The sequence below is a fragment of the Mustela nivalis genome (genome assembly GCF_964662115.1).
Source record: "Mustela nivalis genome assembly, chromosome: 9".
Classification (NCBI taxonomy): domain Eukaryota; kingdom Metazoa; phylum Chordata; class Mammalia; order Carnivora; family Mustelidae; genus Mustela; species Mustela nivalis.
Genome location: NC_139028.1, coordinates 68,714,890 through 68,741,970, shown reverse-complemented (window position 1 = coordinate 68,741,970; position 27,081 = coordinate 68,714,890). Strand labels below are relative to the sequence as shown.

The following is a 27,081-nucleotide window of genomic DNA, read 5'->3' as shown; positions in this document are numbered from 1 at the left end:
AATTAAAGGGTCACAGAGGACCTCAGAACAGAAACCAAGCTTTACAGGTGTATCTGTTTATGGTAAGTCACATCAGAGGGTTTGATCCTATCCTGTGAGCTCCACAATCTGTGCAGAAGGTGAAGATGCATGACAAGAGGAGAAAACAGGGTGCAAGAGCTGGGCCAGGTAAGGCAGCTGAGGGAGTTAAGATTGGATCTAGAGGAAGAAGTGTCCTGTGGTGTCAAGAAGTGAGAGAGAATCTATAAAATCTCAAAGTTGTTCTGAAAGGTAGAGATGGTGATTCTGTGCACCCATGTGGCTCCTGCTCCCCAAGAGAGCTGCCAGCATTTATGGAGCCCTCATCCAGTGCTGGGCTCTGCTGGAAGAAACCCCCATCCCTCTCCATGGAGCTGAGCCTTGATGAGACGTTTGTGCTCAGGCACAAGGATGAGAGATAACAAGAACTATTTGTGAGATCCCAGATCAGAAAGACCTCTCTGAGGAGGAGATGGGATAGGAAGACCTCTCTGAGGAGGAGATGGGAGCCCTGGACAGACTCTGGGAGCCACAGAGTGCCTGCAGGTCAGGCCTAGAGGAGACAGAGGGGGCATGAAACTGAAATGGCAGGCTAAGACCAGATTACAGAAGTCCTTGGACTCCAAGCTTTAAGGAGGTTAGGACTTTACTTCGAAGGCAAAGGAGGTCACTAAACTTCTTTGAGTCAGAAAAGGGCATGATTAGATTTTGTTTTTGTTTTTCTTAAACACTATGTGTTTGGAACAGTTTTAGATTCACAATAAAATTGAGTTGAGGACAAAGACTTCCCAAATACCCCCATCCCTATTCATGTAACATCCCCCGCCCCCCCATTATCTCCATCCCCATCAGAGTGGTTCATTTGTCCCAACTGATGAACCTACATTGACACATAATCACCCCAAATCCAAAAAAAATAGTTTACCGTAGGGTTCACTCCTGATGTACATTGTATAGATTTGGACAAAATATATAACATATATGTATAATGGATGTACATGACATGCATTATAGTATTTTACAGAGTAGTTTCACCATCCTAAAAATCCTCTGTGCCCTACCTATTCATCCCTCCCTCCTTCCTACAGATTGTTTTTTTAGGAGGCTAACTTGCTTTAAGGGTGAAGGATGGGTTAGATCAGTGGGTAAGTGATATATTCAAGAATTAACTTACCCACTATAAGCTTTGTGCTGTGCTGGTCCCAGGGAACAAAGAAAGGACACAGTCTTGTTCCCAGGCAGGTCCCAGCTAGACAGGGAGACATACCAGTAACTAGTGCTGCATCACATGGCATATGAGGTGCTGTGAAAGTCCAGAGGAGGGGACCTTTGAAGAATCAATGAGACCTTGCCAAATGGATTATATAGAGTATAGGGGTGGGGCTTCCAGGCCTACAGACAGAGCTGCAGAACCCCAGGATGTGCTCAGGAGACTGCATTGTTCAGGTTGGCCTCAGCTGTTCCACTAAGAACTGCAGAGAGCTGAGACAAAATAGTAGACAGGGACCAGATTACAAGCAGGTCCAGATATTGCCTAATGTCCCCTCCAGGGGGCAAAAATCATTCCCAGTTGTGAACTGCTTTATCTTAAAAACCACAGGGGGCTGGGGCGCTTGGGTGGCTCAGTCAGTGAAGCATCTACCTTCTACTCAGCTCGTCATCCAGGGTCCTGGTATCAAGCCCCACACTGGGCTCCCTGCTCAGCAGGGAGCCTGCTTCTCCCTCTCCCACTCCCCTGCTTGTTCTCGCCCTCTATCTCTTCTCTGTCAAATAAATCCTTTTTTTTTTTTTTTAAGAGATCATTAAAAAACCCACAAGGGGCCAATGAGGGGTTCTAGTCAAATCTGATATGTCTTTTGGGAGGACTGCTTTGGCTGCATCATGGAGTATGGACGCAGGACAGAAAACAGGATGTAAGAAGGCCTCTTAGGAGACTAGTGCTTGAAGTCTTTACATCTCAGAAGTCCACCATATCCCTGAGCATCTTCTCAGGGGCTGCCTATTGGCCTAGACTTCAGGCAGTGCCTGGGCCCAGCTGATGCCTTGCCCTCTGGCTAGACTCTGGGTATTTGCCTGCCTGGTGCTGTCCAGCTCCCATCCACTTTCCCATGTGTTTACTCTCCCTCTTGGCACAGGACCAATAGGTGACAGCTTCTAAATTTCTTATTCACTAGTGCTTGAAGTAAGAGAGCAACTCTCCAGAAGGTTTCCTGGAGTTTTCACTCTCAGTAACTATAGGCAATGAGAGTAAAAATGACTACAGTGTTTGTATCTGTTAGAAGAAGTCTTAATATTGGATGCATTAAGTATACATTTATCAAGTATCTACCATGTGCTAGTCATTGTCTTAGGGACAAAGAATACAGTAATGAATGAGTCATTACCCCCTACTTCATGGTGTTTATAGTCTAGAGGGGAGATTATTGTGCAAAGAAATAGTTGCACTGAAATAAAAGAAAAAAAAAACAAAACCTTCCATAACGGGGACTTATGTGAGGTACAGATAGGCAATTTGAATGCATCCCCAAAGAGGTCACACTTAAGCTGAGACTCACAGGCTGAGCAGGAGTTTGTGAGGGGGCTGGATGGTGGAGAGAAGGGGTCCAGGCACAGCTGACATGCCCAGAGCGGAGGGAGAGCCTGACTTGTTCAGAAGCTACAAGTAGCTCAGTGTCTCTGGAGTTCAAGGTGTGCAGTGGGTGAGTGGGAGGTGGGAGTACCAGTAGGCCACCTAGTGAGGACCTAAACCAAGGATTTGAGGACTTTTCTTTAGAGAACATTGAAGATTTTCGAGTAGAAGTTTAATATGACCATATTTGCTTTCTCCAAAGATGCTTTTGGTAGTTATAAAGTAGTGATTCATGACTGGGAGTGATTTTTCCCTCTGGAGGGGACATTAGGCAATGTCTGGAGACTTCTGATTGTCACAACTGGTGGGATGCTACTGGCACCTAGCACATAGGGGCCAGGGAGCTGTCAGATATCTTATAGTGCATATGACAGCACCACAACAAAGAATTACCTGGTCCAAACTGTCAGACATGCTAAGGACCAGAAATCCTGGGGTAAAGGACAGATTAGAGGGCCAGAAACCTATGAGAAGGCAATCACAATAGTCCAGGGCATAGATGACTCAGGCCTAAGTCAGGACAGTGATAATGGTGATGGAGAGGAATAGACAAATAGGAGAGATAATGAGGATTTACTTAGTCCCTAGTTGATTGATATACCAGGAGAGGAAAAGGGAAGAACAGATTTCTGGCTTGAGCAGCTACGTGGATGGAAGAGTCATTAGAGGGGGTTGGAATGATCATGAATTTAGCTTTGGACAGGCTAGATTTAAGGTGCCTGTGGGACATCCAAGTGGAGATGTTGAGCAGGCATCTGGATGTACAGGTCTGGAGCTCAGAGGACTGGTCTAGGTCAAAGTGCAGACAATGGTCAAAGCCACGGAAGTAGAAGAGAAGGTCCTGAGGGAGCATGTAGAGTGAGAAGAGGCCAAGGAGAGATTCCAGGGAGCAACAGTGTGTGAGAACAGGGAGTGGAAAGGGAGGCAGAGGAATGTGGAGGGGACGGTAGTGGGAGGAGAAGCAGGCGACACCTGGAAAGGAGGTCAGGATGGGGTAGATGCTGTAAGTTTGTGGTCTGGAAGGAACTTTAGAAAATTCACAGATAAGGGTCTTTATTTCCTTCCTGAAACACTGCATTCGATGAGAGCTAGGGAGTGGGTGGGGACAAAAGGAGAGAGATGAGCAAGAGAAGGAGCTGACCAAGGCTGGACTGGGAGCAGGGCTGAGAGCCTGCTGGGAAGGGAGACAGTGCATTTGCAGTGGAGCTGCACAGGGCGGGAAGTTCACTTCTGCCTTGGTCATTTCCAGTCAGTGGCCCCTACGCCTTTTGGGGTCACTTCCTGACAACTTCCCCTGACCACTATTTATTGCTTTCTTCCTGCAGCGAGTCAGAGGGCAAAGGTCTTTAACAGCTTCTGGAGATGGTGCCACAGCTGGGCTGCAGCCTGCCTGGATTGATGCGGGGGGATGTTTGTCTCCTGGGATATCTGGGCCCACAGCCATAGTAAAGAGTTGGAGCAGGAGCTGTTTCCAGGGTCAGCCATGGCAGGGCTTTAGAGTCTCTCTGGGGGGTAAACAGTGCCACAAATCACTTCCATCAAGGGCCTGGGCAACAATCAGAAGTCCTTGGCTAGCCTTCTCTCTGAGGAACATTTTCTGGCTAAGAAGAGGGAGCTCTCCAGCCTCCTCTTACAGCATGACATGACCCTAGGACCCCTGTATCCACAGAGAGTACTTTGTCACAGTCTACAGCAGTCAGCACCAGCTAACACACTGTCAGAGGTCTAATGTTCACCCAACGTATAAAACTTAGTTTGAAGGAAGGTTTTGTTGTCAGGGTAATCAGAATGTCCACCTACTCATTCAACAAATATATGCAGAGAACTCCTGTGTGCCTGGCCCTATCCTGGGCTCAGAAGCTTTCAGAATGGTGTCTCCTGTCGCCCTGGCTCTGAAATGTTTAGAGGCTCCTGACATTAATGTCTAATAGTTCAACTTTTCCTGAGCCAGTCTGGGGGATACCCAAGAATTAAGCAGGAGAGCCTTCCCCTACTTCTTAGTTTTGAGGAGCCCCCTGGACTTAAGACCTTGACTTCCCATAGACGAGCCATTCTCCCTCTCTCACTTCCAGGGAGGTCCTCATCATGGGCAGATTCTGTATTTCTAAATTTGTGAACTCTCTAAAATTTTATTGTAACCCCCAAGTCGATACTCATGGAGCTTTTGCAGTCATTCCCCGACATGTACAGAACGATGAAAAATTCAAGTGGACTGGTGGGCACATTCCAGGCAACGCTCTGCCTTCATGTTTCAGCTCATACTGTAAACAACGGTCCCTCCTGCGGTCTATTTAGTGCCACATTTTTCACATTTTTGTCCCTTTTGTTTGGTGATTTGCTCTTTAAAATGATCCCCAAGTGTAGTGCTAAAGTGCTGCCTCACGTTCCTAAGCCTTATGAAGATAATACATGTGTTAGATAAGTTTCATTCAGATGTGACTTACAGTGCCATCGGCTGTGGATTCAATGTTAATGAATCAACAATATATATTACATTAGGCTTCTTCAAACAGAAACATACTTAAAACAAAGTTATATATTGACCAGCTGACAAAAATGTTGTAACTAGAAGCTCACAGGAACCTCAACCAGGTGGTGAGGTCTGAGGCGGTGAGGTTGGGTTTTGGCCCATGTCCTACATGTCCCCTCTCTGTATCCTCTCTCCAGAGACCCTGGCACCCAGCTGGCCCAGGGCTGCTCCTTCTAATTGCCACTTAGCTCTATATCTTCTGGTCAAAAAGAAGGGGCATCACTCACCCCAGCCTCTCCCTAGGTGACAGCCACAGATGCAGACAGTGGTCCATTTGGCCTCCTCTCCTATTCCTTGGGTGCCGGACTTGGTGCCTCAGGGTCTCCCCCGTTCCGCATCGATGCCCACAGTGGTGATGTGTGCACAACCCGGACCCTGGACCGAGATCAGGGGCCCTCAAGCTTCGACTTCACAGTGACGGCTGTGGACGGGGTGAGTGGGCAGACTGTGGACAGGTTGGGATGTTGGGATAAGGCATTTACCAGAGCCAGACAGGGCCCATCTGACTTACTGTTGCCTGTCTCCCTAGGGAGGCCTCAAGTCCATGGTATATGTGAAAGTGTTTGTGTCAGACGAGAATGACAACCCCCCGCAGTTTTATCCACGGGAGTATGCTACCAGTCTGAGTGCGCAGAGTACACCAGGCACAGCTGTACTGAGGGTGCATGCCCATGACCCTGATCAGGGGCCCCACGGGCGACTTTCCTACCACATCCTGGCTGGCAATAACCCCCCACTCTTTGCCTTGGATGAGCACTCAGGTGAGGAGCTTCCCATTCCCATGGCTTGTCCCTGGACCCTTCTTCCCACCTACTTAAATGAAGTATTGCCCCCCTTCCCATAACCTATCTACCTCTATGCTGTTTCCTTACGCACTCTGCTTCTGTCCCCTCTCCCAGGGCTGTTGACAGTAGCCTGGCCCTTGGCCAGACGGGCCAACTCTGTGGTGCAGCTGGAGATTGGGGCTCAGGATGGAGGTGGCCTGCAGGCAGAGCCCAGTGCCCGAGTCAACGTCAGCATTGTGCCTGGAACCCCTGTGCCACCAGTATTTGAGCAACTACAGTATGTCTTTTCTGTACCAGAGGATGTGGCACCAGGCACCACTGTGGGCATAGTCCAGGCACACAATCCACCAGGTATCAGTTATCATTATACCCTTCTGGTGCTCTACCCAGCCACCCCAACATAACCCATCTCAAAATACCCTAGAGTATCACACCATAGATAGCTGCAGTATAAAACATGCAGGTTCAAATCCCCAGCACATCCCTGGGCACAGTGCAGGCACTCGCCTTCATCCACAGGCACATGAAGTATCACCTTGGTGCCACCCAGCATCTCTGCCACCTCCCCCTAATAGTTTGAAAGACACAGTATGGATAGTCCTTAGCCTTCCTTGAGATGGGAGTCTAGGCCCCAATTCAGTAGGTGTCTCCATCACTTTCTTGACTCCTCTCTCCTTCCCTTAGGTCGCTTGGGGTCTGTGACTCTTGCCCTATCAGGCGGGGATCCCCGAGGACTCTTCTCCTTAGATGGGGCCTCAGGGCTATTACAAACACTTCGCCCTCTGGACCGGGAGCTGCTGGGACCAGTGCTGGAGCTGGAGGTGCGGGCAGGCAGTGGAGTGCCTCCAGCTTTTGCTGTAGCTCGGGTGCGTGTGCTGCTGGATGATGTGAATGACAACTCCCCTGCCTTCCCTGCACCTGAAGACACAGTGTTGCTGCCACCAAACACTGCCCCAGGGACTCCCATTTATACACTTCGGGCTCTGGACCCTGATGCAGGCATTAACAGTCGAGTCACCTTTACCCTGCTTGCTGGGGGCGGTGGGGCCTTCACTGTGGACCCCACTACAGGCCATGTACGGCTTATGGGACCTCTGGGGCCCCCAGGGGGGCCAGCCCATGAGCTGGAGCTGGAGGCCCGGGATGGAGGCTCCCCACCCCGCACCAGCCACTTTCGACTACGGGTGGTGGTACAGGACTTGGGGACCCGTGGGCTGGCTCCTCATTTTGACAGCCCTACCTACCGTGTGGACCTGCCCTCAGGCACCACCCCTGGAACTCAGTTCTTGCAAGTGCAAGCTCAAGCACCAGATGGGGGCCCCATTACCTACCATCTTGCAGCAGATGGGCCAAGTAGCCCCTTTGGCCTGGAACCACAGAGCGGTTGGCTATGGGTGCGAGCAGCACTGGACCGTGAGGCCCAAGAGTTGTACACACTGAAGGTAATGGCAGTGTCTGGGTCCAAAGCTGAGTTGGGGCAGCAGACAGGCACAACCACCGTCAGGGTCAGCATCCTCAACCAGAATGACCACAGTCCCCGCTTGTCTGAGGAGCCCACTTTCCTGGCTGTGGCTGAGAACCAGCCCCCAGGGACCAGCGTGGGCCGGGTCTTTGCCACTGACCGAGACTCAGGACCCAATGGACGTCTGACCTACAGCCTGCGACCGCTGTCAGAAGACAGCAAGGCCTTCCGCATCCACCCCCAGACTGGTGAGCACTGGGGCCCAAATTCTGAGACCTCATAGCCTCATCCTCAGCCTGGTGAATACCCAGACAGAATCCCCAGACCCCTGCCATTAGGACCAGGACTGAGCCTGGACTTTCACCCTGGCATTCCCTCCCACTCCCTAAACCCCAGCTTCTCAGCTTCAGGCCTCAGGCTGTACATCCCTAGCTACCCCATACATATCCCTATCCTGCACTCCCAGGAGAAATGACCACACTCCAAACCCTGGATCGAGAGCGGCAGAGCAGCTACCAGCTTCTGGTGCAGGTGCAGGATGGGGGGAGCCCACCCCGTAGTACCACAGGCACCGTGCACATTGCAGTACTCGACCTCAACGACAACAGCCCCAGCTTCCTGCAAGCTTCTGGGGCAGCTGGCGGGGGCCTCCCTATACAGGTATGTGAAGTGGTAGAACCTTGCCCTGAAAAAATGTGAGAGGTCATGGGGGGTCTCCCCACAGAGCTGTAGGAGTAGGTAAGAGAGACTGGCTCTTGAAACAGGCGTGAGAGCAAGAAAGGGGCTCTGCCTGCATTCAAGTGAGGGGAACTTGATTAACCCTGAGATATCTCAAAAACAGGAAGGACACAGCTATTCGTGAGTTGTGTGTCCCCACAGGTACCAGATCGCGTGCCTCCAGGAACACTGGTGACAACTCTGCAGGCCAGGGATCCAGATGAGGGGGAGAATGGCACCATCTTGTACACACTAACTGGTATGGGGAGTGGTGTGGAGAGAAGGAAGATGGTGGGGATGACATGACCTGCCCAGCTCTGGGAAACAGGCCTTCACTCTTCTTCCTCTGCCTGTTCCCAGGTCCTGGCTCAGAGCTCTTCTCTCTTCACCCTCATTCGGGGGAGCTGCTCACTGCAGCACCCCTGATCCGAGCAGAGCGGCCACACTACGTACTGACGTTGAGTGCTCACGACCAAGGAAGCCCCCCTCGGAGTTCCAGCCTCCAGCTGCTGGTGCAGGTACGGCTGACCTTCCTTAAATCTGTCCATTTCTTGTCAGCCACAGCCTTGGGCTCCTCCAAGAACTATGCCTTCGCAGAATCCTTATGCCCTCTAGTCAGGCTACTCTGACTACCCTTCCAGCTACCAGCCGGCCAGCCCAGACCCCTTTTACACGGATCCCCCTGATTCTGTCCTTCCTCCTCGGTCCACAACAGGTGCTTCCCTCAGTTCGCTCCGCTGAGCCCCCACCGGATCCCTCAGAGCCAGACCCAGCGGCTCCAGTGCCCATCGTGTTGACGGTGACAGCGGCGGAAGGGCTGCAGCCAGGCTCCCTGTTGGGCTCTGTGGCGTCGCCAGAGCCGGCAGGGGTGGGCGCACTGATCTACACGTTGGTGGGCGGTGCCGACCCGGAGGGTACCTTCGCGCTGGACGCGGCCTCGGGGCGCTTGTACCTGGCGCGTCCCCTGGACTTCGAGGCAGGCCCGGCGTGGCGTGCTCTCACTGTGCGCGCTGAGGGCCCGGGAGGCGCGGGTGCGCGGCTGGTGCGCGTGCAGGTGCGCGTGCAGGACGAGAACGAGCACGCGCCGGTCTTCGCGCGCGATCCACTGGCGTTGGCGCTGCCGGAGAACCCGGACCCTGGCGCCGCGCTGTACACCTTCCGCGCGTCGGACGCCGACGGCCCGGGTCCCAACAGCGACGTCCGCTACCGCCTACTGCGCCAGGAGCCGCCGGTGCCTGCTCTGCGCCTGGACGCGCGCACTGGCGCCCTCAGCGCGCCCCGAGGCCTGGACCGGGAGACCACACCCGCCCTGCTGCTGCTCGTGGAAGCCACCGACCGGCCCGCCAACGCCAGTCGCCGCCGTGCAGCGCGAGTCTCCGCGCGGGTCTTTGTCACAGATGAGAATGACAATGCGCCCGTCTTCGCCTCACCCTCACGTGTGCGCATCCCCGAGGATCAGCCTCCCGGGCCGGTGGCGCTGCACGTGGTAGCGCGGGACCCGGACTTGGGCGAAGCTGCACGCGTGTCCTATCGCCTGGCAGCTGGCGGGGACGGCTACTTCCGGCTACACTCCAGCACAGGTGAGTTGGGCAGGGAGGAGGTTGGGGCGAGGGAGGGTGCTGATGGGAAGTGAGTGTTGAGGTTTCTTTCCAACCTGCCCTACTGCTCGCCTAGGAGCGCTGTCGGTGGTGCGGTCCCTAGACCGGGAACAGCGAGCTGAGCACGTACTGACCGTAGTGGCCTCCGACCATGGCTCCCCGCCACGCTCAGCCACGCAGCTCCTGACGGTCAGTGTCGCTGACGTCAACGACGAGGCACCCGCTTTCCAGCAGCAGGAGTACAGTGTCCTCCTGCGTGAGAACAGCCCGCCTGGTACTTCTCTTCTCACTCTGCGGGCAACCGACCCAGACCTAGGTAAAACCTGAGCGGATAAGTGGAGAGGGTAACTGGGCAAGAAAGGGTATATTTACCCTCTGATTTTCCTCCATGTTGCCTCTTCTCAGGGGCCAACGGGCAGGTGACATATGGAGGCATCTCTGGCGAAAACTTCTCCCTGGATCCAGACACTGGAGTCCTCACGACTCTTCGGGCCCTGGACCGGGAGGAGCAGGAGGAAATCAACCTGACAGGTACACATTGACCGGATCTGAAAAGCCTGGGGTGTTGTAAGCACCAGTGTTACTTGGGCAGAACCCCCAAACTACCTTCTAGTAGCTTCCACCTATTATAGCACAGCGTGTTATATTTTCCTATCCCTTTGGGGAGGCAAGTGTTGGTCAGATGGCAAGGTGACCTGACTTCTAGGCTGTTGCCATTGTGATCACCCAAACTCTCAAATACATAATGCCACAGTGCTTGCTTCGGCAGCACATATACTAAAATTGGAACGATACAGAGAAGATTAGCATGGCCCTGCGCATAATGCCACAGCTCTGTCCTTTAGGATTCCCTCAGATTATATTGTGGCCATCTAACAGAAAAGCATATTGGTAGTGAGTACCATAGAGGTTAAGTGACTTGTGCAAGCTAACACACAGCTTGGAAGTGGTAGAGCTGGAACCTGAACCCACATCTTTTGATACCTTGTTGAGTGCCTTTTCTGTCACACTACCACTAATCCAAGATCCATCTTGCATGCAGTAAGGTATGAGAAGTGGGAAGAAAAAAAGGTCTTCTGACATGTATATTTATGTGTGCATGTACACATGTAGGCACCCATGTACTTGCAGAGTGTGGAGAGACGGACATTTTCTGGTTCATGTGTGCATCTGGTGAACATGTGAGAATGCTGTGTTGTGTGGGTTTCTCCATGGATGGGAGCAGGCTACATCTTACTGATTTTGCTTCCCCACAGTGTATGCCCGGGACAGGGGCTCACCCCCACTGCTGACCCATGTCACAGTGCGAGTGACTGTGGAGGATGAGAATGACCATGCCCCAACCTTTGGGAGTGCCCACCTCTCCCTGGAGGTGCCTGAGGGCCAGGACCCCCAGACCCTTACGGTGCTGCGGGCCTCTGACCCAGACGTGGGAGCCAATGGGCAGCTGCAGTACCGCATCCTGGGTGAGAACTGTCCCATACCTGCTAACCTAGCACCCATTTGCCCAGTTCTACTCCTTGTATGCTTATGTCAGCCTCAATGTGTCTGGGTTTCCTTTCTCTTTTCTTGGTCTTCTGCCTTTTCAATCATGCATATATGTGTTTGAGTATCTCTTTCTATGCCTTTTCAGCTCTTTATGTCCCTCTGTGTCTCTGTTTCTATTTTCCTGTTTCTTTCCTTTTTCTTTCTCGTTTCTCCCTGTGAAGCACTTATTCTCAAACTTTTTGGTCTGAGTGACCCTTGATATTTTTAATTTTTTTTTTAAGATTTTATTTATTTATTTGACATACAGAGATCACAAGTAGGCAGAGAGGCAAGCAGAGAGAGAGGGAGGAAACAGGCTCCCCGCTGAGCAGAGAGCCCGGTGCGGGGCTTGATCCCAGGACCCTGAGATCATGACCTGAGCTGAAGGCAGAGGCTTTAACCCACTGAGCCACCCAGGTGCCCCGATATTTTTAATTTTTGAGAAACTTGAAGAGTTTTGTACATGATATCAATATTTGTTGATGTAATAATATAACAAACATATATAAATACATGTGTATTTATGTATGTAATAACACATGACATCAGTATTTGCTATATTAGATATTAAAGCTGAGAAAAATCTTAAAATGCCATTGTAAAAAGCCAATGAATATCCTGCTTACTGTATTTCTTTATAGGCACAAAGAAATATTAGAAGTTCAAATAATTTGTTGGACAGCAAAGATTATAGCAGGTGTAACTAAAAGCAAGTAAAAACTGAATGAGTCAGGTGTCTGGGTGGCTCAGTCGGTTAAGCATCTGCCTTCAGCTCAGGTCATAATCCCGGGGTTCTGGGATCGAGCCCCATGTCCGGCTCAGCAGAGAACTGCTTCTCCCTCTACCTGCTGCTCCTGTGCTTGTGCACACTCATGCGCGCTCTCTCTCTCTTTCTCTGTCAAATAAAATCTTTAAAACAACAGCAACAACAAAAAACTGAATGAATCTCTAAAAATACGTTTATGCTCTAAACTTTCTGTATTCTAGAAGACATAAGAAACTGTAAGCACACGTTGCATTACTACCCAAGTGATGTCATCACTTGTCATACAGCATTCGGACTCTACTGTACATTTGTGAGATACTAAGAATTAACAAAGACATATAATGTTTTAATATTTCTAGAAACTAGTTTTGATTATGTACTCCCTGAAAGGAGTCCCCAGACCACACTCTGAGAACAGCTGCTTTATAGTATTCTCCTTTACTGTTTGTGGTTCTCTTTTCTGCCTTTCTCCCAGTTTCTCTCCTCTCTACCCCTTCCCATTTACTGTTGCCTATAAATCACACTTGCTCCCATGGACTGACACATCTTTGTCTATGTGCACATGTACTTCTCTGCAGATGGGGACCCATCAGGAGCCTTTGTCCTAGACCTAGCTTCTGGGGAGTTTGGCACCATGAGGCCACTAGACCGAGAGGTGGAGCCAGCATTCCAGCTGCGAATAGAGGCCCGGGATGGAGGCCAGCCAGCTCTCAGTGCCACTCTGCTTGTGACAGTAACAGTGCTGGATGCCAATGACCATGCCCCAGCCTTCCCTGTGCCTGCCTACTCTGTGGAGGTGCCTGAAGATGCACCTGCAGGGTCCTTGTTGCTGCAGCTACAGGCTCATGACCCTGACGCTGGGGCCAATGGCCGTGTGACCTACTACCTGGGTACAGGTGCAGCAGGAGCCTTCCTGCTAGAGCCCAACTCCGGGGAATTACGCACAGCCACAGCCCTAGACAGAGAGCAGTGTCCCAGCTATGCCTTTTCTGTGAGTGCAGTGGATGGTGCAGCTGCTGGGCCCCTGAGCACCACGGTACCTGTCACCATCACTGTGCGTGATGTCAATGACCATGCACCCATCTTCCCCACCAGTCCCCTGAGGCTGCGCCTGCCCCGCCCAGGCCCCAGCCTTAGCACCCCGACCCTGGCTCTGGCCACTCTGCGAGCTGAAGACCGTGATGCTGGTGCTAATGCCTCCATCCTATACCGGCTGGCAGGCACACCACCTCCTGGCACCACTGTGGACTCCTACACTGGTGAAATACGTGTGGCCCGCTCACCTGTAGCCCTGGGCCCCCGGGATCGTGTCCTCTTCGTCGTGGCCACTGACCTTGGCCGTCCAGCTCGCTCTGCCACTGGTGTGGTCATTGTTGGGTTGCAGGGGGAGTCTGAGCGTGGACCTCGCTTTCCTCGGGCTAGTAGTGAAGCCATGCTCCGTGAGAATGCTCCCCCAGGTGGGTCCTCAACCATGTCTCCCAGCTTTGTATCCCTGGATGGGCTGGGGTTACTCACTAAAAATGTCTTGTAAACTCCTTCAGTGCTCCCATTTCAACCAATGCCATCCTCTCTGCAGGGACTCCCATTGTCTCCCCTAAGGCTATCCATGCGGGGGGCTCAAGTGGACCAATCACTTACAGCATTCTCAGTGGGAATGAGAAAGGGACATTTTCCATCCAGCCAAGTACAGGTAAAGGGCAGGAGCAGGGGCTCTGTGAGACGACAGGCTCCTGGGGGAGATCCTCTTTGGGCCTGAAAAGGCCCTAGATGGGGAGGGTCTGCCCTTGAGGAAGGGGCAACAGAGAGGGAGGCTCTAGGGCAAGCAAGGGCTATCTGTGATGCTTTCTGCCTCCCCCCAGGAGCCATCACTGTTCGATCAGCAGAGGGCCTGGACTTTGAAGCCAACCCACGACTGCGACTGGTGCTGCAAGCAGAGAGCGGGGGAGCCTTTGCTTTCTCCGTGCTGACCCTAACCCTGCAAGATGCCAATGACAATGCTCCCCGCTTCCTGCGTCCCCACTATGTGGCCTTCCTGCCTGAGTCCAGGCCCTTAGAGGGACCCCTGCTGCAGGTGTGGGATATGATGAGAAGATGGGGGACAGGGCTGGCCAGACTTGTCTATGGCCAGCCCAGTGCCAGCAGCCTCCTCCTCCCACCAGGTGGAGGCAGATGACCTAGACCAAGGCCCCAGCGGACAGATCTCCTACAGCCTGGCCGCATCCCAGCCAGCACGGGGATTGTTCCACGTAGACCCAGCCACAGGCACTATTACTACTACAGCCATCCTGGACCGTGAGATCTGGGCTGAAACACAGTAAGGCCTGGCCCTTTAGATTCCAAGACACCATCCTGGCTCCATCCAGTTTCAAGCCCTGTCCTGAATCCCTCTCAGTCTCTAGGCCACATCCTGGTCCCCCAGATTCCCAGACTCTCAGGAGTTCTCCTAGCCCTGCCCAGGGTTCTCCCTTATCCCCAGGCCCCATCCCTGATTGTGCTCTGTGTCTAGGCTGGTACTGATGGCCACAGACAGAGGAAGCCCAGCCCTAGTGGGCTCAGCTACCCTGACGGTGATGGTCATCGACACCAATGATAATCGCCCCACCATCCCCCAGCCCTGGGAGCTCCAAGTGTCAGAAGGTGAGGCCTCAGTAAAGTGAGAGGTGGTAGGACAGCACTTTACCCCACCCTTGGGCTCCAGGGGTGTCTTGGACCATGCCAAACACACTTGTCCCATGTATTGCAGATGCACTGTTGGGCTCGGAGATTGCACAGGTAACAGGGAATGATGTGGACTCAGGACCAGTGCTGTGGTATGTGCTGAGCCCATCTGGACCCCAGGATCCCTTCAGCATAGGTCGCTATGGAGGCCGCCTCTCCCTCACGGGCCCCCTGGACTTTGAGCAATGTGACCGCTACCACTTGCAGCTGCTGGCACATGATGGGCCTCATGAGGGCCGTGCTAACCTCACAGTGTTTGTGGAGGATGTCAATGACAATGCACCTGCCTTCTCACAGAGCCTCTATCAGGTACTGATGCCCCGAGCTGACCCCACACCTAGGCCCAGGGTTGTTCACATTGGAAGTGGCGAGTCTAGAAGTGTCTGAGTGGGCTGGATGTTGGAACTGACCTGAGGATGGAGCCCTGAGGATGGGAGGGTCCCATGTCAAACTAGCCTTCCAAGTCCTAGAACTATGTCCAGGTTCTTCATCTTGTGCTCAGAAGTGGAGGAAGCTGGGCAGTTTGGACCTTGAGCATGGGCTTCAAGATGGCATAGATGATGGATGCCAAGCAGGCTTCATGGGACCAAGCTCCAGAATATAGGCTGAGAGGACAATAGGGCAGCTGGGAAACTTGGCCATAAACACTTTTCCTCACTCCTCAGGTGACACTGCTTGAACACACACCTCCAGGCAGTGCCATTCTCTCCGTCTCTGCCACTGACCAGGATTCAGGAGCCAATGGTCACATTTCCTACCACCTGGCTTCCCCTGCTGAGGGCTTCAGTGTTGACCCCAACAATGGTACGTCCTTCCCAGGATTTAACCCCCTTATCTTTGACCATGACCAGCCTTATTTTTACTCCATTCCTAGAATTTGCCTGAATTCTTAACTCCTGGATCTCTGACCCAGTGAGAAGATTTCCCCCCGCTCCCCACCTCCCTGTCTCTAATTTAAGCTCTGTTCTGACTGCATGTCAAAAGCCATTTCATAAATCCTGGAGATCATTCCAAAAACTCCCAGCACACAGGCCATTCCATGGAGTCTGACTTCCAAAGCCATTTCCTAGGCCCCCAAAGGATCACCCTCTGCTCACTTACAGTATGTGCTGAATGCATATTTCTCTCCACTCCCTTCTCATCTCAGGGACCTTGTTCACAACAGTGGGAACAGTGGCCTTGGGCCAGGAGGGGCCAGGAGTGGTGGACGTGGTGCTGGAAGCACGAGATCATGGGTTGCCAGGCCGGGCAGCACGAGCCACAGTGCATGTGCAGCTGCAGGACCAGAATGACCACACCCCTAGCTTCACATTGCCACACTACCGTGTAGCTGTGAATGAGGATCTGCCCCCTGGTTCCACCCTGCTCACCCTGGAGGCCACAGACGCCGATGGAAGCCGCACCCATGCCACCATAGACTATAGCATCGTCAGTGGCAACCGGGGCCGAGTCTTCCAGCTGGAACCCCGGCTGGCTGAGAGTGAGGAAGGTAGTGGACTAGGCCCCCGGGCACTGGGCTGCCTGGTGTTGCTTGAGCCTCTAGACTTTGAAAGTTTAACCCAGTACAACTTAACTGTGGCTGCAGCTGACCGGGGGCAGCCCCCGCGGAGTTCAGCTGTGCCTGTGACTGTCACTGTGCTAGATGTCAATGACAACCCCCCTGTCTTCACTCATGCATCATACCGCATGGCAGTTCCCGAGGACACACCCGTTGGCGCTGAGCTGCTGCATGTGGAGGCCTCTGACGCTGACCCAGGTCCTCATGGCCTTGTGCGTTTCACCGTTAGCTCAGGCGACCCTTCTGGCCTTTTCGAACTGGATGAGAGCTCAGGTGCCTTGCGACTCGCCCGCCCCTTGGACTGTGAGACCCAGGTTCGACATCAACTTGTAGTGCAGGCTGCCGACCCTGCTGGGGTACATTTTGCTCTGGCACCAGTGACCATCGAGGTCCAGGATGTGAATGACCATGGCCCCATCTTCCCGCTGAGCTTGCTCAGCACCAGCCTGGCAGAGAATCAGCCTCCAGGCACTCTTGTGACCACTCTGCATGCGACTGATGGGGATGCTGGGGCTTTCGGGAGGCTCCACTACAGCCTGCTGGAGGCTGGGCCAGGACCTGAGGGCCGTGAGGCATTTGCACTAAACAGCTCAACAGGGGAGTTACGGGCACGAGTGGCCTTTGACTATGAGCACACTGGAAGCTTCCAGCTGCTGGTGGGTGCTGCCGATGCTGGGAATCTCTCAGCCTCTGTCACTGTGTCAGTGCTGGTGACAGGGGAGGATGAGTATGACCCAGTATTCCTGGCTCCAGCTTTCCACTTCCAAGTGCCCGAAGGTGCCCGGCGTGGCTATAGCCTGGGTCATGTGCAGGCCACAGATGAGGATGGAGGTGCTGATGGCCTGGTGCTCTACTCCCTTGCCACCTCTTCCCCCTATTTTGGTATCAACCAGACTACAGGCGCCCTGTACCTTCGAGTGGACAGCCAGGCACCAGGCAGTGGAACAGGCACTTCTGGGAATGGAGGCCGGACACGGCGTGAGGCACCACGGGAGCTGAGGCTGGAGGTGGTGGCACGGGGGCCTCTACCTGGTTCCCGGAGTGCCACAGTGCCTGTGACTGTGGATATCACCCACACTGCACTAGGCCTGGCACCCGACCTCAACCTACTGTTGGTGGGGGCTGTGGCGGCCTCCCTAGGAGTTGTGGTGGTGCTTGCGCTTGCAGCCTTGGTCCTGGGGCTGGTGCGGGCCCGTAGCCGCAAGGCTGAGGCAGCACCTGGTCCAATGTCACAGGCAGCACCCCTGGCCAGTGGCTCTCTGCAGAAGCTAGGCCGAGAGCCACCCAGCCCACCACCCTCAGAGCACCTCTATCACCAGACACTCCCCAGCTATGGTGGGCCAGGAGCTGGAGGACCCTACCCCCGAGGTGGCTCCTTAGACCCTTCACACTCCAGTGGCCGAGGCTCAGCAGAAGCTGCAGAGGATGACGAGATCCGCATGATCAATGAATTCCCACGTGTGGCCAGTGTGGCTTCTTCCTTGGCTGCCCGTGGCCCAGACTCTGGCATCCAGCAAGATGCAGATGGACTGAGCGATACATCCTGTGAGCCACCTGCCCCTGACACCTGGTATAAGGGCCGCAAGGCAGGGCTGCTGCTGCCAGGTACAGGAGCCACTCTGTACCGAGAAGAGGGCCCACCAGCCACTGCCACAGCCTTCCTCGGGGGCTGTGGCCTGAGCCCTGCACCCACCGGGGACTATGGCTTCCCAGCAGATGGCAAGCCATGTGTGGCAGGTGCACTGACAGCCATTGTGGCTGGTGAGGAGGAGCTCCGTGGCAGCTATAACTGGGACTACCTGCTGAGCTGGTGCCCTCAGTTCCAGCCACTGGCCAGTGTCTTCACAGAGATTGCCCGGCTCAAGGATGAAGCTCGGCCATGTCCCCCGGCTCCCCGTATTGACCCGCCGCCCCTCATCACTGCTGTGGCCCACCCAGGAGCCAAGTCTGTGCCCCCGAAACCAGCCAGCACGGCAGCAACCCGGGCCATCTTCCCACCAGCCTCTCACCGCTCCCCTATCAGCCATGAAGGCTCTCTATCCTCAGCTGCCATGTCTCCCAGCTTCTCACCTTCACTCTCTCCTCTGGCTGCTCGGTCACCCGTTGTCTCACCATTTGGGGTAGCCCAGGGTCCCTCAGCCTCAGCTCTCAGCGCAGAGTCTGGCCTGGAGCCACCTGATGACACAGAGCTGCACATCTAGCTGTGGCCCAGGCTGGGCCCCGACCTGGGATGCGCACAGTGTCCCCAATGCAGGCCCCATCTGAGCCTGCCCTTGGCAGCCTCGGACCATGACTGACCACGGGGGAGGCCAGCTTCCCATCCTGAACCCCTCCAGTGGGGGCAGGTCCCACGTCTCACCCAGCTCTGTCAGAACACAGTGCCACAGAGGCTCTGTGGGGGCACTGACCTGGGGACAGGTCCAATATGGGGAGAAATAAGGAGGCAGCAGCCCTGGGTTCTCCTCAGTGAGGGCTTCCTGCCCTGCACCAGCACCCTGAGGTGGAGCTGAGACTTTATTTATTGGGGGGTAGGGGAATGGGGGAGGTTCCTCCAACTTGTTTGGGCCCAGCTCTCTTGGGTTCTATTGACACCCCTGCCCCTGCACAGAACCAAGTGCCAATTCTCACTCTGGAGCCTTAATAAACTGCAGTTTGTATCCAGTGTCCGGCTGTATTCTGTGGGGGCCATGGGGATGGGGGATGATTGCAAGACAACTGATACACTGTGGACACCTCAGGGGGCACGGAGGGGTGGTGGACACAGAGGCATCTAGGGTGGGGACAGCACTGGGAGCCCAAGCCTGAGGCTGATGGTCACATCTCTGCAGTTGGCCTTTCCCATTCACAAGGGTTGGAAGGCAGACAGCAGGGGCTTCCTTGAGGCAGTGACCTAGAGAGGAATTGGCTGGGTAAGGAAAGATCTTGGGGGTAACAAGCTAGGCCTGAGAATCCACGTGTAAGAAAATCTCACATCTTTTAAGCCTTTGCCACACCAGGCTCTCTGCTGAGCAGTGTGCCTGTTTTATCTCTGTAAATGTTCACTGCAATCCCACGAGGCAGAGCACTTTAGATCTAACCATTTCCATATTCTAAATGAAACCTAGGCTTAGAGAAGCTGGGTGGTTTTCTTGATACCGTACCAGTAAGGAGGAACCCCGGTCTGTAGGTCTGTATGCCCCAGATCACCTTTCTTTTCTTTTCTTTTCTTTTTTTTAAGATTTTATGTATTTATTTGACAGAGATCTCAAGTAGGTAGAGAGGTAGGCAGAGAGAGGGGGGAAGCAGGCTCCCTGCTTAACCCACTGAGCCACCCAGGTGCCCCACCAGAGCCCCTTTCTTAAGTGCTCCCCTATACCCCTTGGTGAGTGCCAGCTGGCCTCTAGCCCCTAGGGGGAGCCCTGTATGAACCCAGTGGTCTGGGAGCCACAGATGAAGGATCCAGTCGCAGCCCCGCCCATTTGGAGGAGGAGCCAGCAGGGCACCAGTTTCTAGGCAGCCACGGGGTGGTGGTGGTGGTGGTGGTGGTGGTGGTGGAATATAAGGCTCATGTGATCTGTCACATGACAGCGGATCTCCAGAAAGGCAGCATGAGACTCCGAACCTGGTGAGAATTTAGGGGACCCCGGGAGGAGGGGATTATGTTGGAGGGTGGGAATACAGTGGCAGTCCGGCTCCCGCTGAAACCCGCCTGCCGCCTCTGCAGCTTCCTAGGGCTCCTTGCCCTCTTCGTCACCGGCAAATGCAGTTACAGCCCGGAGCCGGACCAGCAGCGGACGTGAGTTGACTTAGCACACACTGCCCCCTTCCCTAGGCCCTGTCCTGTGCCCACTGCCTTGGCCCAGACTCCCTCACCCCTTACCAGCTCCTGGTACCCACTCCACAGTCTTATCCCCAGGTTCCCAGGCTCAGTCCCCAATCATTCACCTCCTGTGAGCCATATCTGCCTCTGGAATCCTACCCCAGGTCTCAGCCCCTAATCCTGAACCTTCCATGATTAATATTTCCCATCCCCACACTAACAAAGCCCATGTTCCTGACCTCTGACCCTGCAGGTTGCCCCCAGGCTGGGTGTCCCTGGGCCGTGTAGACTCCGAGGAAGACCTGAGTCTCACTTTTGCCCTGAGACAGCAGAATGTGAAAAGATTGTCCGAGCTGGTGCAGGCTGTGTCGGATCCTGGCTCTCCTCATTATGGTGCCTATGGGAATAGGGATTGGGACTGGGAAGTGGGATGTTGTGAAAGGACCCCGGGCTGGGCTGACTGTGGGATGGCACACATAACGTCAAGGTCATGCTCTTGGTGCCGAGGAAGGTGGTGATACAGGGCAGTTGAATGGCTGTGACTCTCGAGCAGTTTCTGAATTTAATAAAAGGGATCTGGAAGTAAACTGTCCAAAACTCACTCAAATTCTTTCCCCCAAAACTTTTTACCTATGTTTATCAGGCTTGAAACCTGAAAGTTAAGAGCACAGGCTGTGAGAACAAATCTGGATTCAAATGCTGACTCTACTACTTGCAGACACATGGGAAGTAGTACCCAGTACAGATAGGTGCTCATTCCCCACCATCAAAACCACAATTGTTTCCTCCTGCAGTCAGGCTCCAGAACTCTCATTTCCAGTTCTGGCTCTCAAAGAGCCTTTGGAGTCATCTGCTTTTTACCATTGCTTGTAACCGCCCACTCATTTGTTTATTCTTGCACCCAGACTGCTGCCCAGTCCCCAGTGGTCCACCCCACTCCCCACTCTGCTCCCTACTCTGCTCTAAAACAGTGTTCTGTTCCAGTGGTCATGCTGGATGATGTCCCTCCCTTGCAAGAAGCCCTTCATGGTTGGGGGGAGGCACTGGTATGTGTGTGAGAGGGCAGTCTCAGATTCACCCTGGAGCTGTGTACATAGCACTGTGCAGGAAAATAGTGACTCACCATCATGTTAAGCTTAAAATCAATAAGTATGAAGACTGGAACTGAATTAGATGTTACCTTATAATTGGTTCTAAAAGTTTGGAAAACTTTTACTCAGAAATAAACTTACGGAAAATTTTAATTTTTAACCTCATTTGTTGTTTATAATTATGGCAATACATGCTCTGATGCAGCATTTGCAACCTTCTGGCCTTTAGGGAAAATTCATATTTCTGGCCATGGCATTCCAAGTCTCCCCAGCCTTTTCTTCCCCTGGCCCCCAAATATAGCATTCACCTGCACAGCCTGCCTTTGTGCTAGAAAGTTTCCACTTATCCCTGACGACCCTGTTCCAGGGTCCCTGGGAAATCCCAATGTCTCCTGGTTGAAGTCCAAAATGAGCAACTTGGAAAAGCAATGAATGAAGGCAAGATCCTCTACTGAATTCCTGCAGGAAAATACCTGACCCTAGAGGATGTGGCTGAACTGGTCCGGCCATCACCACTGACCCTCCGCACAGTCCAAAAATGGCTCTTGGCAGCTGGAGCCCGGAACTGCCACTCAGTGACCACACAGGACTTTCTGACCTGCTGGCTGAGTGTCCGGTGAGACGGAAGGATTTCCCCATGGAGGGTACCAGTCATGCCATCAGGGAAACGAGTCACCCCAATGGGAGAGAGCTGAGGGCTAGTGGGAGCTTGTGGGTGAGAGCTAACAGGGAGATAAGGATGAGCAGTGATACTCAGGTAGCTTCCTCTGCTCTGGTCTGTGGTTTCTGATCTCTGTTCTCTGATCTCTGACCTCCAGACAGGCAGAACTGCTGCTCTCTGGGGCTGAGTTTCATCGCTATGTGGGGGGACCAGCAGAGATCCATGTTATAAGGTCCCCACGTCCATACCAGCTCCCGAAGGCCTTGGCCCCTCATGTGGACTTTGGTAACACCCAGTGGGGTTGGTGGGTTTGAAGCAGGCAGAACCAGGGGCTGGAAAATTTTAGGTGCCATGAGGGTTTGGGGTGGGGTCAGTGGTAAAGTCGGGGTTGGAGTCTAAAAGATCTCCTCCTTAAGCCTAACCCCTCCTCACAGTGGGCGGGCTGCACCGCTTTCCCCCCACATCATCCCTGAGGCAACGCCCTGAGCCACAGGTGTCAGGGACAGTTGGCCTGCACCTGGGGGTGACCCCATCCGTGATCCGTCAGCGATACAACTTGACAGCACAAGACGTGGGCTCTGGCACAACCAACAACAGCCAAGCCTGTGCCCAGGTGAGCTGGGCAGACACCTCCAGGGTCCTGACACCCTATCCAAGGTGCCTCTCCAGGCTGGGCCTTGTTCTCTGACTCCTCCCCTGGGTCCTCACGTCCTATCTGGAATAGTGTCCTTGCCCTGACCTTGCAGCTGCATCCTCTGACCCATGATACCTGCTCTGATTCCTTCTGTAGTTCCTGGAGCAGTATTTCCATGAGTCGGACCTGGCCGAGTTCATGCGCCTCTTTGGTGGGAAGTTTGCGCACCAGGCATCAGTAGCCCGTGTGGTCGGACAACAGGGACGGGGCCGGGCCGGGATTGAGGCCAGTTTAGATGTGGAGTACCTGATGAGTGCCGGTGCCAACATCTCCACCTGGGTCTACAGTAGCCCAGGTACTGCCAAGGGAATTGGTGGGTGGAGAGACCGGTGGTGGTAAGTGGTGATCACTGCTCCCTCAAGGGAATCCCATAAGCTAGAGGGAGACCCTGGCAACCTTCCAAAGGACCGCCCTTGTGCTCCTCCCCTCACCCCAAATCCAGGCCGGCATGAGTCACAGGAGCCCTTCCTGCAATGGCTCCTGCTGCTCAGTAATGAGTCAGCCCTGCCACATGTACACACCGTGAGCTATGGAGATGATGAGGACTCCCTCAGCAGCGTCTACATCCATCGGGTCAACACGGAGCTCATGAAGGCAGCTGCTCGGGGTCTTACCCTGCTCTTTGCCTCAGGTGACCTCCTACGCTAAATTTAGACCTTAACTCACCAGGAGTTTTGACCCAACAGGGAGCCCTGTGATCTCCGACTTACAATCTGAACCCAATAGGGACCACTCATCTGACCTCTAAACTCTAATCTCTTGCAGTAATGACTAACTCTTGACTTCCATCTTTGACATCTGAACCCATATATCAAGCTCTGACCAATGAATCTGAGTGCTAAACTTGGTCTTTCTCCCAGGTGACAGTGGAGCTGGGTGTTGGTCTGTCTCTGGGCGACACCAGTTCCGTCCCAGCTTCCCTGCATCCAGGTAAGCACCCCAGCCTACCACTTAAGCTTCCCTGCATCCAGGTATGCACCCCAGTCCACCACTTACCTGTGACCACCAGTTTTCCGTCTACGGGTTCATGATCTGGAACTTTTGCCTTGGCGCCACCAGGTGCTTCTGTAGCTAAGACCTCAGTTTAACCAGCTCTGATTGCTGCATTCCCTTCTTCCTATAGGTCTAGGCCTCATGGCTTCTGAGTGGAATGCAGTTCCCAGGCATTTTAGTAGAAAATTTGGTGAATGTTCTGTAGACAAAAGTATACACTGTTACCTCAGGCCATGCCTTGAGGGCTCAGAATCTTAGTCTTCCCCATGTACCTGCTTCCCCACAGAGTCTAGCCCCTCTCTCAAGAGCTAGCTTATACTTAACCATCTCCATACATTTTGGAGGCCCCCTTGGGACCCATACAATCTGTGCTGTTTTCTGCTCTCAGCCCCTATGTCACCACGGTGGGAGGCACGTCCTTCCAGAATCCATTCCGAGTCACAAGTGAGATTGTTGACTATATCAGTGGTGGTGGTTTCAGCAATGTGTTCCCACAGCCTTCATACCAGGTATGTATATGTGTTTGTGTGGATGGATGGGTGGGAGGGGTCCTCGGTCAGCAGACAATACTCACTCAACAACATCTTTCAGGAGGAAGCTGTAGCCCAGTTCCTCAGCTCCAGTCCCCACTTACCACCATCCAGTTATTTCAATGCCAGTGGCCGTGCCTATCCAGATGTGGCTGCACTCTCTGATGGCTACTGGGTGGTCAGCAACAGCGTGCCCATTCCATGGGTATCTGGCACTTCGGTAAGAAATCAGCCTGGGTCCAAACCCCCTACTCAGAAACTATCCTCACCCTCTATAAGACCTTGTACCCAGAACCCCTGACTCCTCAGAGACCTCTGATCCTTTCAGACATCCCTCCCTCAAATCCAATCACTATGAACCCCTAACCTCCATTTATTCCTTCATTCTTGCAGGCCTCTACTCCAGTATTTGGTGGGGTCCTATCCCTGATAAATGAACATAGAATCCTCAACGGCCGTCCCCCTCTTGGGTTTCTCAACCCAAGGCTCTACCAGCAGCGTGGAGCAGGACTCTTCGACGTGAGTATGGAAGGGAAGGGTGTGCACATTTTTATGAATATGGGGAGTTCAAAGATGAACTTGAGGGCAGTTCTGATGGGGTACTGAAATGTAAATACAAGGCAAGGGGGTTTAGTCTGTTAGTGCTGGTATGGACAGGCCCAGGTCTGATGTCTGCCTTTTCCCTAGGTAACCCATGGCTGCCATGAGTCCTGTCTGAATGAAGAGGTGCAGGGACAGGGTTTCTGCTCTGGCCCTGGCTGGGATCCTGTGACAGGCTGGGGAACACCTAACTTCCCAGCTCTGTTGAAGACATTAATCAATCCTTGACCCTTTCCTGCTGGGAGAGTGAACCTGTCCCCTGCCCCATAGCTGGTGGCTTGGTCCCTTATTCTGCACTGTTGGAAGCCCTGCTGAACCTTCAACCATAGACTCCTGCAGACAGCTTATCCCCCTAACCCTAAAATGCTGTGAGCTTGACTTAACTCTCAACTCTACCCTGTTCCATCATGCTCAGGTCTCCCTACTCCTGCTTCATGTTTCTCTAATGATGCTGTAACTAGTATTGTTTGGGAGCCTCCCCACTCCCAACACCCTCCCCCAACCTTTTCTTCTTTCTCTTTTCAGCCAGGCTTTTTCTAAGAGTTGTCTATGCTGTTTCTCTTCATGTTGTCTCCTCAGTTTATTGCATCTTCTTCAGCTTTCAGGGCTTAACTTCTTTTCTGACCATTCCCACTTCCTCCTTCATTCCCTCTTCCTTTTTCTCTTTCTCTTCTTTCTCACTTAATGTTGGTATACTTCACTGCTTTATCTTTACCCTTCTGCTCTTTTCAATCTACCCAGAATTTCCTGGAATAAATCAGTCACCTGTATCCACAGCTATCAACATCTCACTAAATCAGACTATTGGACAATGATTCCTCAAATACAAGGTGTATGATATTCAATACTTCATCTTCCTCCTTCCCAATTCCAGACCATGCTCTGGTGTTCCTTCTTGGCAAATGAGACTGTGCTGCTTCCAATCAAGCCAGAAGCCTAAGTGTTACCCTAGACTCCCTATTCCTTCACTTTCCCCTTCCCACTACCACTGTCAATCAATAAGTCCTACTGATTTCACCTCTTAAATATATCTTTATCAATCCACAAGTCCTGCCAATTACATTTCCCAAGTATATCTAGAACTCATTTACTTTTCTCCATCTCTACTGCTACTAAATTAGCTTAGAACCATTATTTTCTCTTCTCTGAATTGTAGGACGCCCTTGAAAAGATGTCCTTACTTCCTGCATGCTCACAAAACCATTTTTCCAGAGTAAAATGCAAATCCCATCAGGTCATTCACCTAAAACCCTTCAAAGATTACTGATAAATTTCGGGTTTTTGCTATGGCTCACAAACTTGATCCTTTCCTTGCTGTTTGTTCATGAGTAACAAATTGCTTATTCTCCCTTGTTCTCCCTCACCCTTCCTCCACTTCCCCACTTTCACTTTTGCTTAAAATATTCTGTGCCCTTAACATGACCCCTGACTCCCTTTGCCTGTTTGGTTTCCAGGATTCTTTGAACACACCACTTTGGCTCTCTGCAGCTAGCTGATTTTTGCATAGCAGAAAATGTTTTGGTATAGCAGAAAAATCCCAGATTTTTTCAAACCAAGCCTGTTTGATTCTTGGTTCTGATGTAGACTAGGAAAGAAAGTTGAAGAAGTCCATCTCCCTGAGTCTTTTACCTCCTCTGTTAAGTGGGAATATCAATACCTGCCTCTAACAATAATTAATAATAATTAAATGGAATGAAGTTGATAGAGTGCCTGACACAAAGAAGTAGGCAGCTGATGTTATGTTCCTTTCTCCTTTGCACTGCGTACTGTGTCTACCTCTAGTATTGTAACTCCAATCTAGTATTGAAAATGCCAGTTTACCTCTTTGCCTCCCTTTCCAAGACTGTTGGTGCCTAGAGGACTAGAATCTTGTCCTACTTAACTTTGTACTCCCAGGCCCTAGCTCAGGATTGGCAAATAGGAATTAAATAAATGTTTGTTGCGTTGAAAACCCCATCCTCCCTGGTGATTTTGCATATGTTGTTTACTCAAGCTGAAATACTTCCCTTCCTGTCTACAGCAGCACTGTTCGCTTCCCTGCTGTCACTTCTCCCGGCAGCTGGAGGGGAGTGGGGCTTTCGAACCCTTAAAAGGCTGAATAAGGGAACTAGAAAGGACGCAGACTGGCAGGCAACCTGTAGTTAAGGGGTGTCCCAAAAACAAGGTCTTTAAGCGCCAAGTTGGAAGACAAGCCCCAGACCTGCGGAAAAGCGTCTTAGACCTTGACGGTTCCCATCCTGGCGAAAAGGCTTAGCAGTATGGCCGCGTGGGAGACCGCCTGTCGGAGACACCTCACAGGCTTGTAAACAACCAGGAGACAGGAGACGCTAGAGGCCAGCAAACACGGCGAGGGAGGGGCGAAGCGCGGAGCGTGTGACGTCACCCGTGGTGTGTGCGTAACGTGA

General features: G+C 52.8%; 2 protein-coding genes across 2 annotated transcripts in view; both read left to right on the top strand.

Annotated features, from left to right (window-relative positions):
• The window catches only part of DCHS1 (dachsous cadherin-related 1), a 35,248-nt gene extending 16,283 nt beyond the window's left edge, over window positions 1–18,965 (top strand). The window contains exons 3-21 of the mRNA XM_082682922.1: window positions 5,421–5,609; window positions 5,707–5,938; window positions 6,077–6,313; window positions 6,647–7,672; window positions 7,891–8,084; window positions 8,304–8,400; window positions 8,502–8,659; window positions 8,857–9,721; window positions 9,816–10,055; window positions 10,145–10,270; window positions 10,996–11,205; window positions 12,611–13,489; window positions 13,609–13,722; window positions 13,892–14,103; window positions 14,192–14,346; window positions 14,539–14,669; window positions 14,776–15,059; window positions 15,416–15,554; window positions 15,898–18,965. Coding sequence (XP_082539048.1) covers window positions 5,421–5,609; window positions 5,707–5,938; window positions 6,077–6,313; window positions 6,647–7,672; window positions 7,891–8,084; window positions 8,304–8,400; window positions 8,502–8,659; window positions 8,857–9,721; window positions 9,816–10,055; window positions 10,145–10,270; window positions 10,996–11,205; window positions 12,611–13,489; window positions 13,609–13,722; window positions 13,892–14,103; window positions 14,192–14,346; window positions 14,539–14,669; window positions 14,776–15,059; window positions 15,416–15,554; window positions 15,898–18,509 — 8,100 coding nt within the window. The 3' untranslated portion in view covers window positions 18,510–18,965. The remainder of the gene's footprint in view (window positions 1–5,420; window positions 5,610–5,706; window positions 5,939–6,076; window positions 6,314–6,646; window positions 7,673–7,890; window positions 8,085–8,303; window positions 8,401–8,501; window positions 8,660–8,856; window positions 9,722–9,815; window positions 10,056–10,144; window positions 10,271–10,995; window positions 11,206–12,610; window positions 13,490–13,608; window positions 13,723–13,891; window positions 14,104–14,191; window positions 14,347–14,538; window positions 14,670–14,775; window positions 15,060–15,415; window positions 15,555–15,897) is intronic.
• Window positions 18,966–19,768: 803 nt separating this feature from the next.
• On the top strand, window positions 19,769–26,632 carry TPP1 (tripeptidyl peptidase 1). Its single transcript, XM_082682923.1, has 13 exons — window positions 19,769–19,912; window positions 20,012–20,083; window positions 20,361–20,500; window positions 21,664–21,814; window positions 22,017–22,144; window positions 22,294–22,472; window positions 22,650–22,848; window positions 22,996–23,184; window positions 23,414–23,483; window positions 23,935–24,055; window positions 24,138–24,296; window positions 24,470–24,595; window positions 24,764–26,632. The coding sequence occupies exons 1-13, from the start codon at window positions 19,869–19,871 to the stop codon at window positions 24,902–24,904; spliced, it is 1,719 nt and encodes a 572-aa protein (XP_082539049.1). The 5' UTR covers window positions 19,769–19,868; the 3' UTR covers window positions 24,905–26,632.
• The last annotated feature ends 449 nt before the right edge of the window (window positions 26,633–27,081 follow it).